The sequence below is a fragment of the Chenopodium quinoa genome, unplaced genomic scaffold, assembly GCF_001683475.1.
Source record: "Chenopodium quinoa cultivar QQ74 unplaced genomic scaffold, ASM168347v1, whole genome shotgun sequence".
Lineage (NCBI taxonomy): Eukaryota > Viridiplantae > Streptophyta > Magnoliopsida > Caryophyllales > Amaranthaceae > Chenopodium > Chenopodium quinoa.
In genome coordinates this window covers 3,170,793-3,186,574 of record NW_018744874.1, presented here as the reverse complement: position 1 = coordinate 3,186,574, position 15,782 = coordinate 3,170,793, and the positions used below count along the sequence as shown (strand labels likewise).

At 34.4% G+C, this 15,782-nt stretch overlaps 1 protein-coding gene and 1 pseudogene across 2 annotated transcripts; one reads left to right on the top strand and one right to left on the bottom strand.

The window, feature by feature from the left end:
* The first annotated feature begins 1,448 nt into the window (after positions 1-1,448).
* Positions 1,449-6,951, top strand: LOC110705234. 2 transcript variants are annotated; one of them, XM_021883092.1, is made up of 3 exons: positions 1,449-1,632; positions 3,374-4,531; positions 6,741-6,951. In XM_021883092.1, exons 2-3 carry the CDS (start codon positions 3,380-3,382, stop codon positions 6,753-6,755), a joined length of 1,167 nt encoding a protein of 388 aa, XP_021738784.1. In that variant the 5' UTR covers positions 1,449-1,632; positions 3,374-3,379; the 3' UTR covers positions 6,756-6,951. The 2 variants fall into 2 exon arrangements, with proteins under 2 accessions (XP_021738784.1, XP_021738783.1); XM_021883091.1 differs by having other exon boundaries at positions 3,355-4,531.
* A 3,687-nt stretch (positions 6,952-10,638) lies between these two features.
* Positions 10,639-13,321, bottom strand: LOC110705232 (annotated as a pseudogene).
* Between the last annotated feature and the right edge of the window lie 2,461 nt (positions 13,322-15,782).

Below are 15,782 nucleotides of genomic sequence, written 5' to 3'. Positions count from 1 at the left end.
TAATTAATATTTTTTGATTTAAAGGGTTTAATAATATATTAGAGCTATAATTAGTTTTTTTAAAGACATTATGAATATACAATTTTTGCACATCCGTTTAATCAACCAAAATTTGATATCAAAATATATAAATTAAACAAACAAAACAAAAACTATTAGTAGATTTATTTTGAACTTCGTTTTATTTTTCTTAATTATTTGTGGATCTATATCATTATTATTAGTCCGTAGTTACTATTTTAATTAACCAAGATATATCATTAATCAATAGTTAAAAATATTACTCCAAAGTTCAATATTTCAATTCAGGTCAGTTTAGTTCAGTTCAGTTTAATTCTAATCAGTTCAGTTCAGGTGTTTTCAGCTGAAGTAAACAGACCCTTAGGGCTTGTTTACTTCAGCTTAATTTCAGTTCAGTTTAGTTCAGTTCAGTTCAGATCAGTTTAGTTCTCAATTTCCTTCTCTCATAAACAATGAATTTCAGCTCAAGCTCAGTTCAGTTCAGTTCAGTTCAGTTCACTTTAGTTCAATTCAGTTCAGTTCAGGAGTTTTCAGCCGAAATAAACATGCTCTTAGACTTTTTTTTTCAAATATTTTTTTTTCAAAAATAATACGGAGTACTCCGTCCGTCCCAATATGTTTGCAACATATTTCCTTATTTGGGTGTACCAAAAATGTTTGCAACATTCGCAACATACTATATTTATTTACCCAACTTTATTATTTTACACTCACATAATCTCTATTATATAAGGGAGAGTAGGGGGTGGTGGTTGGTGGGAACCTGAAATTACCAACCTACCCTTACTAATCGTTCATCAATCTTTATTTCAGTAAGGTTATTTTGGCAAATCGAATATAATTATAAAAACGTGAGATTACACTATTACCCCTGGTAATCATTCCTCACTACTTATTTGAGTAAGGTTATTTTAATAAATTGAATATATTATAATCACGTGAGATTACACTACCACCCTTACTAATCTATTTTCACTCTTTAATGGTCAATATGGAAGCAATCAAATTAGATGATTTCAATCAAGCAACTTCATAACATGACTTCATTTATAATAATGCGGGAAAAATTAGATTGTGGGAAAAAAATAATTAAATCAATTATCGCTCAATAAACCAAAAATAAAAGGCATTTCTCAATCATATAAACACAATTGTTTTCTTAGCATAATTAACTTAAACTTCTCTCTCATTATATAATAGAGATTCAGAGATAATGTACGTCGTATAATTCTTTTACACACAATATATCACACACGCACAATTCTAGTATTATATGAACCCCACTATATTTGTCTCTCCTCCACTTAACTACCACAATCACCAATTCACCACAAATCTTTATACTATAAGACAAAAAAAAATAACAAAGTAACCTCCTTCTCTTTGTTGCAAACAAAGAGGGACGAAGGAAGTACTTGGTAAATAAATAAAAAGCATTTAAAAATATAAAAATTAGATTGGCATACACGTCTCTGAATTTTTGATCCGTTCGTCATAAGTGAGAGTCACCAGTCACCACTAACACTAATTAGGGTTTCGAACTTCGGCGGTCGACGTACGGCGGGAAGTGGCGGCGCTGCACGAGGTCTTCAATTCGCTCGACAATATTAGGTGAATTAAATCAATCTTATCTCAGGAATCATTGATTTGATTGCTTTATGTTATATATGTTGAATTGCTGGATTTGCTGCTATTTTCTAGTTAGACTTTAGAGATTAGGTTGGGTTTTTATCAAAATAAAGAAAGCAAGCAGATTCATCATTCACAATTTCGAAATTCAATTCATTTGTAAATTATTATCATTTATTTATAATAATCATATTGTTGCTATGTTGATAAATTTATCTTATTGAAGATTAATTTCGAATCCGACCTTGTCTGTAAGCTTGTTTGCCTGTGTTGCTTTTGGTTTGCTACTCTTGAGTTCCCTAACTTTTCTGAAACACAACTTAATCATCATCTCGAAATTCATAGTGAAACTTAATCGTTGATTTCAGAATTTTTATTGTTGTCGCTTTGTTGATTAATTTCGACTAACTGTTTCATATTATTGCTTGATAAAGTGTTTATTTTCTGATATTTGGGAGTTTTTATGAAATGGGCATGAATGATTTTGTGGGTTTTGATCGTTTATTTTCTGATATTTGGGAGTTTTTATCAAGTGTGTCATGTTTATAATCTGATTTTTGGGAGTTCTTATGTTTTAGGTATAAATTTACATGTGATTTTTGATTTGATTTTTTGTTTGGGCATGTCCCTGCCAGTTCTTTCTCCTTCAATTTTTACTTTTACTGCTGCTCCATCCAACCTGTCCCGTTTCAACCTTTACACTTGCATTCTTGTTTGGTTGTATGATATTGAGCTGATATTGTTTGGTACTTTGTCTAACCATCCGTAAGCTTTTGTGGTTCATTTGTTAAACTTGTTAATCTGGTTATGGTTATGTTTTTGTGGTGTCACTCTTATTGCAAAGAGAAATGTTTGTGTCACCCCCAAACTCGATACATTTTCATCTTGTGATTGATAATTGAGGGTGCCACTGGTATTTAGAATTAGGATTAAATTTTTATCTTTTCAATCCTAATTCTATCATTTTTTCTTTCAAACCTAATTCTATCATTTTCCTTTCAATCCTAAACCTGCGTATTTTAGATTTTTATAGGATTGAAAATAAATATGATAGAATTAGAATTGAAAAATTAAAGATTAAAATCAATTCAAAAAAATATTTTTCCTACGTGGCGTACTCACTCTATGCTTTCGAAATCGTATCATTTTAGAATGTATATATTGATTTATTTTTTTGTAAGGCAATATAAATGATGTATATCATCTGTCATCTGATGTAATAGGAACATGAAAGTCTGAAAACCCTAATTTGCATTCATGTCACAACATTAAATAAAACTGTAGTGGGAATGAATTTTATTGAAATAAATAATGATATTGAAAGAGGGAAAAGGTAGGCAAATGAGAACCAAGAGTATCACCATGGTTAACATAACAAGATGAAAGAAGAAGATTGCAAATAAGTTTTCATATGAATGTATAATGTAACAATGTGGAGAAATGAAGAAGCTCGCTCAATAACCTTTTAATTGAAATTTGATTGAGAAGGACGAAAAAGCTAAAGGCAATTTTGTTTGGAAATTCTTGATATGAGTAATATCTGAATGTGTGCGATAATAGCCCAAATCTAATTCCTTTTGCCTTAGTATACTCAGACATCTAGCTGATTTGGGTCAAATCCAACATTTCAAATGTAATGACTATTCCATTCCCCTGTTTTATCTCTAAAGCCAAACAAAAACTGATTTTATTTTCCATCAAAAGTTACTCCACTCTTGTGCAGATCAGAATGTCTTCTGGAAGCTTTAGTGAGGGTTCTTCATCATTGCTGTTGTCATCGAGGCGGGTGGCAAATACGGTGTTCTTGTTCATGACTCATAGTCCATCAGATCGTATCGCTCACACCTTCTTCTGCTGTGAAATCCCTACCAACTTGCCTAATGATGAAGTCGACTTCAAAGATGATTTAGAAGCGGAGAGGCTAAAGCCAATATTGGAGTTTCCCTCCAGTGAATTCCCAAATTTTATGACGTGTACGCAGCTTGGGTCCTGTTTTTATTTTCTGGGTGGGCGGCTCCTTCAGATGGGTACCAATGTTGAACAGATATATCCTTCTAATGTCTATATGTTTGATGCAACTACAATCACAAATACTACTTCTACTCATCCTACCCCATTAGAGTGCGGGATGAGGAGTGGGAAGCCTCGTGCTTGCACGTTTGTTGCAGATGGAAAGCTTTACGTTTTGTGTGCTTTCCAAAATATCATTGGCCTGGATATAGACTATAAATCCATACAATTATTTGAGGTCTATAATCCTGAAACGGGCAAGTGGCGGAATCTGAAGGATCCTCCCGTGGAAAAACCACTACACTGGCGTATCCCCTCGTTTGAAAGAGTGTCTGAGTCTGGAGACAGCCCTTACTATCCCTACACCCGCAAGGTGGCTTTGATTGGTCGACCAGCAGACTCTCGCTGTACGATTGTGCTCGAGTTCAATCTGGACACTGAAGAATGCACTCCAATGAGGCGGATGATTCCGTATCTGCCTTTAGGTTTGATAATGGGTGACACAGTGTACCATCTTGGCGTCAGAGGAATAAAGTATTATCAACCTAAAAAGACGAAGATTTTACCAAATCATCCATGGATGATGGGGGAGGAGTTGTTTACTTTGCCAGGAGACCCTTGTTTTTGTGGGTTGCAGAATGCTTTTTGCCACCTTGGAGACATGCATTTCTGCTATGTGAGTACTGAGCTTGTTGGCCGCCGATGTTATGGGGGTACTCACCTTTTTATCCGAATGGGTGTTATTAGAGTTGTACAAGAGCAGGATTCATCCAGGTCTGAGTTGCTATATTCTGCCAAATTTGATTACGAAGTTGAATTTTCCTGGTTCAATAATAGGTTTCCCTTCATTGACTGCTATGGGCTCTACCTTGTAAGTTGTCTCTCTCTGCCCCGTTATTTCTTACATGTCTTAGATATTGTGTTACAATTATGTGGATTGTGTATGCGTAGTTACCTGAAATATTTTGTTTTAAACAAGAATATGTGTTAGATAAACTGTGTTTAGTAACCATTCCGCAAGAAACATGTTATTATTTATTTTATTATGAGTATTTTGCAGGGATGTACCAAGAAAATAGGGCATTTTGTGGGGAACTACCATAGTAAATTTTTTTTGTGGGGAAGTACCACGATATATTTAAGTTTTGTTTTAAGGTACCAAGAGGCCATTTTCCGATGACAAAGTCAACTTCCCAGCCAGTTGACTACTCTACTTACAACGATTTGTCTTAATTATACCATGATTTGGCTAGTTAACTACTCTTTGTAAGCTCACAAGCTTTGTTAGAGAATAACACGAACCAAAATTAAGACAAATAGTGGTAACTATAGTAGTCAACTAGTCGAAAAGTTGACCTTTTCACCAGAAAATGAACTACTGGTACCTTTAAACAAAACTTAAATTTATTGTGGTACTTCCCCCCCCCCCCCAACAAAAAAAAAAAAAAGAAAATTTACCCTGGTAATTCCCCACAAAATACCCTATTTTCTTAGTACATGCCCGCAAAAAACTCTTAAACATTCTAAAGTATTGACTTTTTCTCTCAGGTCCAAACTTATTCATCTAATTTGACAGTAAGGGTCCTTGTGACCTGATAACTTACTTTCTTCATGTTTTGAATTTTTTCTGCATTATCTCTCATTATTGTTATTGTTGAGTCTTGAAGTTAGTTTGTGATGTTATTTGGACAGTTTTCAAAAAGAAAGATGGCAGGAAGATTCAATTGACAGTTTCTTATAGTGTGCTTGTGTTGATTTGTTAATAATGGTGAGGCATAAATTGTGGCACTCTCAGAAAGTGTGAAGATATGACAACAATATATTTGGTGAGGAAAGCTTTATTGAGAGAAAGATAAATGAAAATTTTCATGACTTGGGAAGAAGAAAACAAAACCAAAAAAAAAAAAAAAAAAAAAAAGGATAAAGGAAAAAAGAGAAAAAAGAAAAGGAATGTTGTAAACAGAGGGTAAAAGGATTTAATGATTAAGGCCATGCCTGGAGTGGGGGTCCTATTAATTAAGTAGTAATAAAGGTCAAACTAAGGAAAATATAAGTCGATAGAGGTGGTGATAAAAAGAATAAAGCGGTAATAGTTACCCTCCATTGCCCTTGGGTAATATCTACTCTATCTCTCCCTTCCCACCACCAAGTCACTCTATAAGTTTTTTATCACCACCTTTGTTTATTATCATCTTTTTTCTTGTCTCCACTTTTAATCACTCTCATTTCTCTCTAGTTTGACTTCTATTGCCCCATGTAATGTATTACCCCCAATTCAAGTATGTCCTAAAAGAGTAAGAGTGTAAAGGGTAAGTAATAATAAAATAAAATAAGGGTATGTTTATTGGTGATCTTGGTGGGAGTCTTGACATGAGATTATATTGTGATGTTTGATCCAATATAGTATCAAGACGAGTTTTGGATTTCAAAGATTCTATTTAAGACTATACATGCATACATGACATTATTTTATTGGTTGTAATGTTCTTTTTTTTTTTAATTATAAAATTAACAATCGTTGTGTCTATATTGAAATTTGGGGATGAAGTGCAAAGATATTGAGTCTAATATAATTAAAAGTTGGTGGAAAATTGATGTGGCGGAGTGTAAGTTTTAGGGATAAAGTTACTTTAAAAATCAGAAATGAGAATTATATGCTTTCTCCGTTTTTTTTAGATGATACATTTTGCCACGGACTCGGACTCTTAGGCATTTTTTCAAGAGGAGAGAGATAGAGAGTAAAAAAGGTGATGATCCATGTGGGTAGGAAAGATTTAGAGAGAAGGAAATGCCAAAATAGGAAATGTATCATCTAATTTAATATTGTCAAAATAGGTGTATTAACTAATAAAAAACGGAGGAAGTAAATATAAATTAACACACTTGTTTATAAGTGATTTCCTTCTACATCTATAAAAATATTAGGACTTTCATTCTACTATTAGTTAGTATTATAGAACTCCTTGCCTAGATTTTGTTCTAGTACTAGATTGAGATATATTCTAGTTGCTTTTCTTAAATTTATGTAACGGCTCCTATTGCTCATATACATTCATTTATTGGTTCCACTTGTGCTCCAGGACAAGGAGAGCTAAACCAGATGTTACCCACGCTTGCCCTCCCTGAAATCATGGATCTGGTGTTCTTATGTTGCCTTGGTTTTCGAGTTATGTTTTACCTTTGCCTAGATATACAAGTTACGTATCTTCAATGGTTTTTAAATGTATTTTACTTTTGATTATGAGACAATTTGCATATGAAAATGTTTATCTTTTGGTTTTAGTTGTTTCATTCTATTCTTACCATAATCCATTATGATGATCATTAATAATTTGGAAATTTGTTTAGTGTACAAAAATAGAACTTTAACAAAAGGTGTTTCATACCCTTATTTATTAACAATTTTTTATATCATTAACTAATTAACAAAAAATTGATTACTGCATAAGTAATGACCAAATTTGTCAAAATACAATGACTAATTTAATCTCTTTTAACCACAAATTATTGTTGAGGTTCAACGACAAGTGTAATATAAGGCATGAGCATTGAGTCATTGATTTTTGACATGATAATGTAGCAGATGATAGGGTGAATGTTGAACATTTCCTTATGTTGAAAGATTTGCAACCATTGTTTTACATATCCCTTGCCTGCTAAACTTAGGAATCTTGAAGTTATGTGAGAATAAAAATGCTAGTTTAATTGTTTGTTTCTTTGTATACTCTTGCGCCAAATGTGGTGGATTCGATTTTCACAATTGACCTGGCCATATCAATCTGCAACAAGAAAACTTGTTTAATTAATTAAATTATTCACTATGCCATAATTAGATTACTTTACTTAGATTTAGGTTTTGCTTATGAAGTGAATTTCAAAAATTATTATTCCATATATATATATATGTGTGTGTGTGTGTGTGTGTGTGTTTTCAAATAGGTATGAGGCAAGGCAGCAGGTGGGAATAGATGCGGCGAGTTTAACATATATATATATGTGTGTGTGTGTGTGTGTGTGTGTGTTTTCAAATAGGTATGAGGCAAGGCAGCAGGTGGGAATAGATGTGGCGAGTTTAACATAAAATACATCCCCACCTTGATGTGTAATGATATAGCCCAAGAGGTTTAGATGATTAAACCCAATTCATTGATTAAAGGAAAAATTGGCCGCAACAACACCAACTATGATAAAGGTGCGTGTAGCAGCACAACCTTTTAAGGGTGCAGTCTACATCACAAACTATATAATTTGGTGTACATAATAGCATAAATTACACCAATGAACTAAGATTTCATGGAAAAAAATGGAATCTTCATTATTTTATAAACTTAAATGATTTTCCATCACGCTGACTAAGGGCTTGTTTGGCATCATTTTTTGTTTTCAGTTTCCTGTTTTTTTGAAAACTAAAAACCAAAAACAGGAAACAAGAAAAAGGTGTTTTCACTTTTTTGTTGTCAGTTTTCAAAATTATCATGATTTTAATTAGTCTAAATATTTTTTGATCCATTATGTGACATATGTAATATACTTTTAAAAAACAAAAAACCAAAAAACAGAAAACCACAGCGATGCCAAACGAACCCTAAGTTAGCCGTTTCTTCTGTTAATTATTTTCATTTAAACAATTCTTAACCTCCACCATCTAAGCGGATTCCTTCAAAAAGTTTTTGTTATTATATATTTTCTTTCGTTTGCTTCTTCAATTCTTTTTTTTTTTTTTTTAAATCGATCTCACGTGATCTGATTGACTTAAATTCCTCTCCCTCTGCACTTAGTCAAATACTAAATTGATAAATTAATACAAATCATCCGAAAACCATTTCATTCCACCAAATTTTAAGATACATAAGTCACCATCTATTACAAAGCCCCACAAAATGCTTCAAAATAATTAATTCGAACAACAATTTTAGAATTAAGATTTTAGGGTAGGCCAAATTCATTTTTTTTTTTTTGATTGTTTGTTTTTGATGTACAACAATTTAATTGTGGAGGTTGTGAGAGAAAATATTTTAAGGGGAAAATAAATAAAATAATACAATGGAATTGGAAACTAAGTCAATCACAAGAGATATAAAAAAAAGTAATTGAAGAAGCAAATGATAGAAAATGATGGCGAAAACTTTTTGAAATAATCCACTTTAATGGTGAAATAGAATGGTGTTTAAAGTAAAACAATTAATGAAAGAGAAGACTACTTAGTCACGTGAGATGGAAAATCAAGTAACATGGAATTAAACAAAATATGTATAAAAAATGCATAAAAAGTATTACTCCGTATAAATATTGAAGATTCCACTTTCCCAAAAAATCTAAGTTTTACCAATGTCATTTATGCTATTATGTGCACCCAAATACATAGTTTGTGATGTTGAGTGCACCCACGAAAGGTTGTGTTGCTACATGCACCTTCATCATAATTGGTGCTATTACGGCCAATTTTTCCTTGATTAAAAGATAGGAAATTGAAAGAATTCGTTAAAGAACAAATAAAACAGGTTCGGATTTATGGAACAATTTGGGTTTGTAGTTGTTTTTGTGTGAATTTGGTAGTTTAACTTACAATTTTTAAGACAAGCTATAAAATTTAAAGGTTCTTAACATTCTTTGAGACAAACTACTAAAATTGTTAAGCTAACAAGTTTGACGACAAACAACTAAACTTGAGAGGATGTTTTAACGAACAAAACGAAAGAACGAGATTGATTTAATTTTTAAGTGAACGTGATTTTTCTCATTGATATCAAGGAGTATTTATACACTTGCTTTACACACAACTACTTGGAAAAATCTCCTAAATTAAGTAGAATAAGATCGTAAAAACCGTGTGAACATAGCTCAGTAGCAAGTAAAATATTGCCCCTATGTGCTTCTTCGGAATAAAGCCAGCTTGAGCATCATTGATAACCTCTCAAATCACTTGAGATATGAGGATCTTGGATATGAGCTTATAGACCATAGTGCAACAGGCAATAGGCCTAAAGTCTTCACCATCATTGGATTGTTCACCTTTGAAACCAAGGTCAGAGTAGTGCAATTCATTTTCTCATTCATTCTGCTAGTGTTGAAGAGGTTTGGTTTATTTTGTTTGAATCCATTTAAATTCATTTTGATTGAAAATGCTTTGTTTGACTCCATCACATTTTCGCTTGATTGCATTTGCATTGTTTGAATCCGTTTCACTTGTACTTTATTCCATTTGCTTTGTTTGAACTCATTTAACTTCCTTTTAATTGAAGGTGTATGTTTTTTTTTTTTTTTTTTTTTTTTTTTTTTTTTTTGTGTAATTCCATTTGGTTTGAGGAATCCGTCTCACTTCTATTCGATTCCAATTGCTGTGTTTAGACCCGTTTCATTTCTACTATTTGATTCCATTTGCTTTTTTTTCTTTCCTTGTTGGTAAATAAAGGATTATATTAAGTACCAAAATGTCATTATACAACCTAAGAACTTTGGAGGTTCCAAGTAAGGACCCTCTAAAGGAAGGGTCCTATGCATGCTCAAATATACAAAACTCAGCCTTCTTGATCTACATTGCCTTCTCTTCTTCAAATGGCCATGTTATCTGAAATTTTCAGTGAGTTACAGGTGAACACTAAGCAGTGAGGACCGAGAAGTACTGTGTGCCTCAAGAAACAGTTTTGAGTGAGACACAAAGGTCGTTACCGTGTTTTCTTTTTCTTTCTTTTTTTCCTTTTTTTCGTGTGGGCAGTAATTGTCCTCTAATACATGATTTAGTTTTTAATACAAATAAAAGCTTTTGTTAAGTCATTAGTGTATGCAATAGATAAACTTCCTAACATATCCCAGCATCCCTCTGTGGATTTCTGCAGTTTGGTAAAGTGATGTATTATCTTTATTTTGGCTGTGTTATTGAAGTATCATAATGCATTCCGTTTGTATCCATTGTCGATATTATCTAGAATTTGGTTGTGCTCTTGGTCCATTCATGCAAGTTTCACAAAGAATTTCAAATGTGGAAAGTAACCTCCTCAGGCCTCCCTCATAGCAAATCTTTACAAGCATTTATATCAGATCTCACTAATCTAATACGAGTATAAGTTACATTTTGTACAGGTTAAAAAATCTTCCAAAATAATTACACTCTGATGAACCTAGTTTGTGCTTCCCGGCCCATAGTGCTTGAATGTGATTTTATAGAATGAAGGTCGGATTAAGAAGCTGATCAATTTTAAGTGTCTTCCTTCAATCAAGGGGACTGATTTCTCATTCTCAATATTTTGCACTCTTAAGCATTGCTTTCCTCCTCCGCCTGAAATTAAAAGAAGTTGAAGCGCGCGCTGATACATCTTGGCCCTGGAGAGCCAACAGATCTTCGGAATTTTCCTTGTCTAGCCGGTGTCAAGCTATAATCCCGATCTTTCATTTTCTGCAGCTCCTCTGTCGCCAATTCAGCCTCATTCTCTGCCTTTTTCATACTACGTACCCTCCTCCTCTTCCTTCAGCTTCAGTTCTTCGATATTCCTCTCTGCTACAACAGTTTTCACCTTCATTCTTTCTCATCAGCCATCCATGCTTCTGCCCATGCATTTGCTGCTGCTGCCACTTTCTTGTCTGTAAGTTCTCTAGCTTCGGCTGCACATCCCGTTAAATATTCATACTCAAATTTCGATATCGTGATGGTAGAATTTTTCTTGGAAGCCCTTTCTCTTACTACAGTTTCTGCCAGAGCATTTGCTTCTCTTAATTTAAGTGCTTCAAGCTCTTCTATCACAGCTTCTAGCCTCTTTTCATTTTCATTTATTTCTGACTTAATATTCTGAATCTCATCCCTAATGTTGTTTGTCAGTTGTCCCTCCTCTTTCCTCGCCTCCTCCTTTTCTTTCTCCAACTTCTCTAAAAGTAACCGAGAAACTTGGTAACATCAATTTCGCCTCTTCCTCAGATGCTCTGGCACCCTCTAACCTGTCTTTGGCTTTAATAAGCTTCAACTTCAGCTTCTTTATACACAGCTCATTTTCTAGCTCCCATTTTCTCAATCTTTCTCTTCTCACTCGTAGTGTTTATCAGTTCATTCCTAATAACATCCATACTTCCCATAAGTTCTATTTCACCTTCCTGGATAACCTCCAACTCCTTTGCTCCCTCCAAATCTTTTCTGACCGACTGCAACCCCAATTTCTTCTTCATCCTTGGGGCTTCTCTAAATCTTATTATCAATCTCCTTGATCAAATTCAGCTCATACTGCAATGCCTCGACATCTCTATTAGTAAGTTGTAACAACTTTTTTTATATCTTCCATTTTCTCAACCTCATTTCTCAAAGCACTGATCTTCTTCCTGCTTTCTTCAACCAGGAATGAATATATTTCTGTTTCTTCTTTCCTCTGAGCCTCGATTTCTGCAAGTTCTTTCCTGGCTTGAATCTGAGCCAGCTTAACCAGCACCTCCTCTTCGCTAGCTTCTTCTATCTCGCCCGGCCCCTCATTCTCTCAAACACTACGCGTGTAAGACTTCAGTCTCAAGTAAGCACAATATGCTTCTTTCTCCGCCATGAACATCTCCCTGACTGCACACTTGATCTCAAGCTTAACCTTGCTGTGTTCGCGCTTCAAAACTTCAACTTCCCTCGCCACCTGTTCATACTGACCATTCTCTTCTTGCACAAGCTTTCCTCAACTCGCACTCCCTTCTTATACTCTCTAGCTCTCAGTTTTGATTCTTCTATCCTCAAGTTGAGCTCCCTAACTAGTTTCTTAGCCTTCAGAAGTTCAAACTCAAATTTGGATATTTCTGACTTACTGTTATCCTGTTCGCTTTGATTTGGCTAATCCTACTCGTTGCAACATGAAGCTCTGGAGCCTTTGAAGTTTTCTGCAGCGAAACTCATCACCAACAAAGTGGTAAATACAATGAGTTATTTTTACTTTATATATATAATGCTTAAAATGTGGTGATCCTGGATCGGTTCTCATAACCCCTTCTGGTGGCTCATTTGCACCAAAACAAAATAAGTTAGTACAATTCTTAAAATGTGAAATAATATACCTCAAAGTTTGATGATGCATCATATTGAGGCTTCTTAATTACTTGTACTTGATTAGCCCTTCCTCCATACATGTCAATGGCTGTTTTGACTGCCCCAACTTTTCTACCATTTTGGAACTCTCTCTTATCCATTTCAACTATAAAATGAATAATCTGTATTCGGTGACATAAAACCCATCATCTGAATATCAATATATTCCACAAAATCTCAAATTTTTTTGGCTCATCTTCCACCAAATTTGTGTTGCAGAGAAAAGCCACAAAATTTGTTTAGTAGAAGATAAAAATTTGAGGAACCAAAAGATTAGAGGACAAATTGTTTGGTTGTTATTGTAACAAGTACAGTAGTGCCAAATGCCAGCAATTTAAACATTTTTTTCCATGAAAACTTTATTTATTTTGACATTTTTATTGTAGAGGGACGTATATGAGGCTATGAGCTCTCCTTTTCAATGCTTTTAAAGATTTTGGTATTTGGTGGTAATATAGAATTGATTAAACAACTTAGGGCTCGTTTACTTCAACTTCAGTTCAGTTCTAATCAGTTCAGTTTAGTTATTTTGCTAATTAATTTGTAAAATATTTCAGTTCAATTCAATTCAGTTCAGTTCTCAGCTGAAATAAACAGGCCCTTAATCTAGTTTGTGACTCTGTGTCACTCACATGGCTGTGGCTGCGGTAAAGCGAGCTTCTGATGTCATTATTATAGTATATTTATCACCCTTTTTGTGTATTATCATTTCTTAGAGAAGACAAAGGATAACTTTCCAAGTCTTCTCTTAATTTTACTCTGTATATGTTTTTCCTGACATTAATATCTAGTTTGATTAAACTACTGAAACGATTTTAAATATTATTGCAAATTAGTAAAAGGTTGAAGTATAGAATACATGTATATTTATTGCAATGTTTATTTTAGCATATTCATTGTATACAATAGTAAAGATATGCTCTTTTTTTAATATTATTTTAGTAAATATTATTTATGTTAATATATATTTGATATGAATATATTGTTTATTTATAAATTTATATTGTGAGATAATCTAAGATTTAATTGCTTTATTTAGAAGCTATTAATTAGGCAAGAATAGAAATCAAATAAAGAGAGACACGTGACAAGGTGTGGAGTGAGTGGTCTCTGTTTTAGTATAGATAATGATGATTTTATTAATACAAATGATAATCTTATATTAAATGATTTAATTAAATATTATATATTAAATATTATTAAAAGTTAGAGTGTATATCAAACTTTTAATTAAAATTGCTTGTATATCAAACTTTTGATTCATGAAAGGGATTCTTTTGTTAAGTTAGAGTGGTCCTTTGCTATGTTATTACGGGGAAGTATCAATCCAAAACAGCAGTTGGGACAAGCCGATCAAGCGCGTGGCAAAAGCAGTAATAAACAGCAACTTCGAGGGCAAAACCAACATTTTCTGAGCAAAAAGTAGACAAAATTTGAATGGTTGTCCACGTGAATTTAATTGTTGATGAATTACATTACTTGAATGGAGAAATATTTTGAATGGTAAAATACGATACTCGGAATAAAACGACGCACGTTGTCCTCAAACTTCAGCAAAATTACGTAATTTGACACGGGCTGGACGTTGTTGTCCCAACCCCTGTTTTAGATCTATCATGACCCATGTTATTACACCCCCATTGCTTTCTTTTTGGTGTGGAGCAGTGGAGTCTCAAGGACACGTCAGTTTTTGTGATTTGATTAACTAATGTGTGGATTAGGCCGCGGTGGATTACACCCCACAGAATACGCTGGGCACCGACCCCGGATAAAAAAACACAAGTAGGCCCCACTAAGGGTTTACCATATATATATATATATATATATATAGGGATAAGACGGCACCCCCTTAATAGGGGTTATTTTTTCGGTAAACGCAAAGCACTGAACTGGTAAGTTGGTGAAGCAAGCCCGTCCGCAACGTATGAGGCGAGTTTTTTCCCGTACTTTACATTGCCGTAAAGTATGTGTTCGGGTGAAAAATTCCGGGTCCCCTAAAATGTGGTGGGTGAAAAATTACACCCCCTTAGAATAAGGCGGGTGAAAAATTACACCCCACTAAAATGTGGCGGGTGAAAAATTACACCCCCCTAGGATGAGGCGAGTGAAAAATTACACCCCCTAAAATGAGGCGGGTGAAAAAATACACCCCCTAAAATGTGGTGGGTGAAAAATTACACCCCCTTAGAATAAGGCGGGTGAAAAATTACACCCCACTAAAATGTGGTGGGTGAAAAATTACACCCCCCTAGGATGAGGCGGGTGAAAAATTACACCCCACTAAAATGTGGCGGGTGAAAATTACACCCCCTTAGGATGAGGCGGGTGAAAAATTACACCCCCTTAAAATGAGGCGGATGAAAAAATACACCCACCCAAAACAGAGAATTGGTAACGTCTGCGACTGAACGATGGTAGCAGATATGCTACGTGGTCGAAAATGAAGGAACTTGGGAACTCGAAAAAGCAAAAGGTAATGATGGCGTTTTGACTTTATGCGACCATTAATTTATTACTTTTATTCGGTTTTTTTTTTTTTTTTTTTTTAGCCACGTGTGATGAACGTGGGGGCGATGGGGGACACGTGTCTGTGTTTGAGGGGAAGATCAAACGGTTTTGGAGAGTATAAATACGCAAAACTCATAATGGCAAAGGTTCGTTTACACATTTGAAAAACGAAGATTTGAGAGGAGTTGGTGAAAATGTTGTTGCTGAAAAAAGAGGGGGAAGTGGTAGCCGCGATAAATCTGCAAAGAAGGTAAACAACTTTTCAGACTTATTTCCGTGTTTTTAATTGAAAATTCGTTTGTAGAATTACTGCATATTTGCTTAGTGTGTGGGTGGGAAAAAATGGTTGGGAGTCAGAAAACGAAGGAGGGGAGTTCGTCGTCATTTAGCATGTCAGACGATGATGATATACTAGATGTGTCGCCGATACGGCAAGTTGCGCCGGAAAGTGTAAATGTGGGAAGGGCTGGTACATCTGGTAGGGCAGGACCGCCGCCGATGGAATACCAAAAATTGTATCATAAATACGAAAGAAAGGTGTTGAAAGATTTGGATGAGGGGGCGAAAAGGA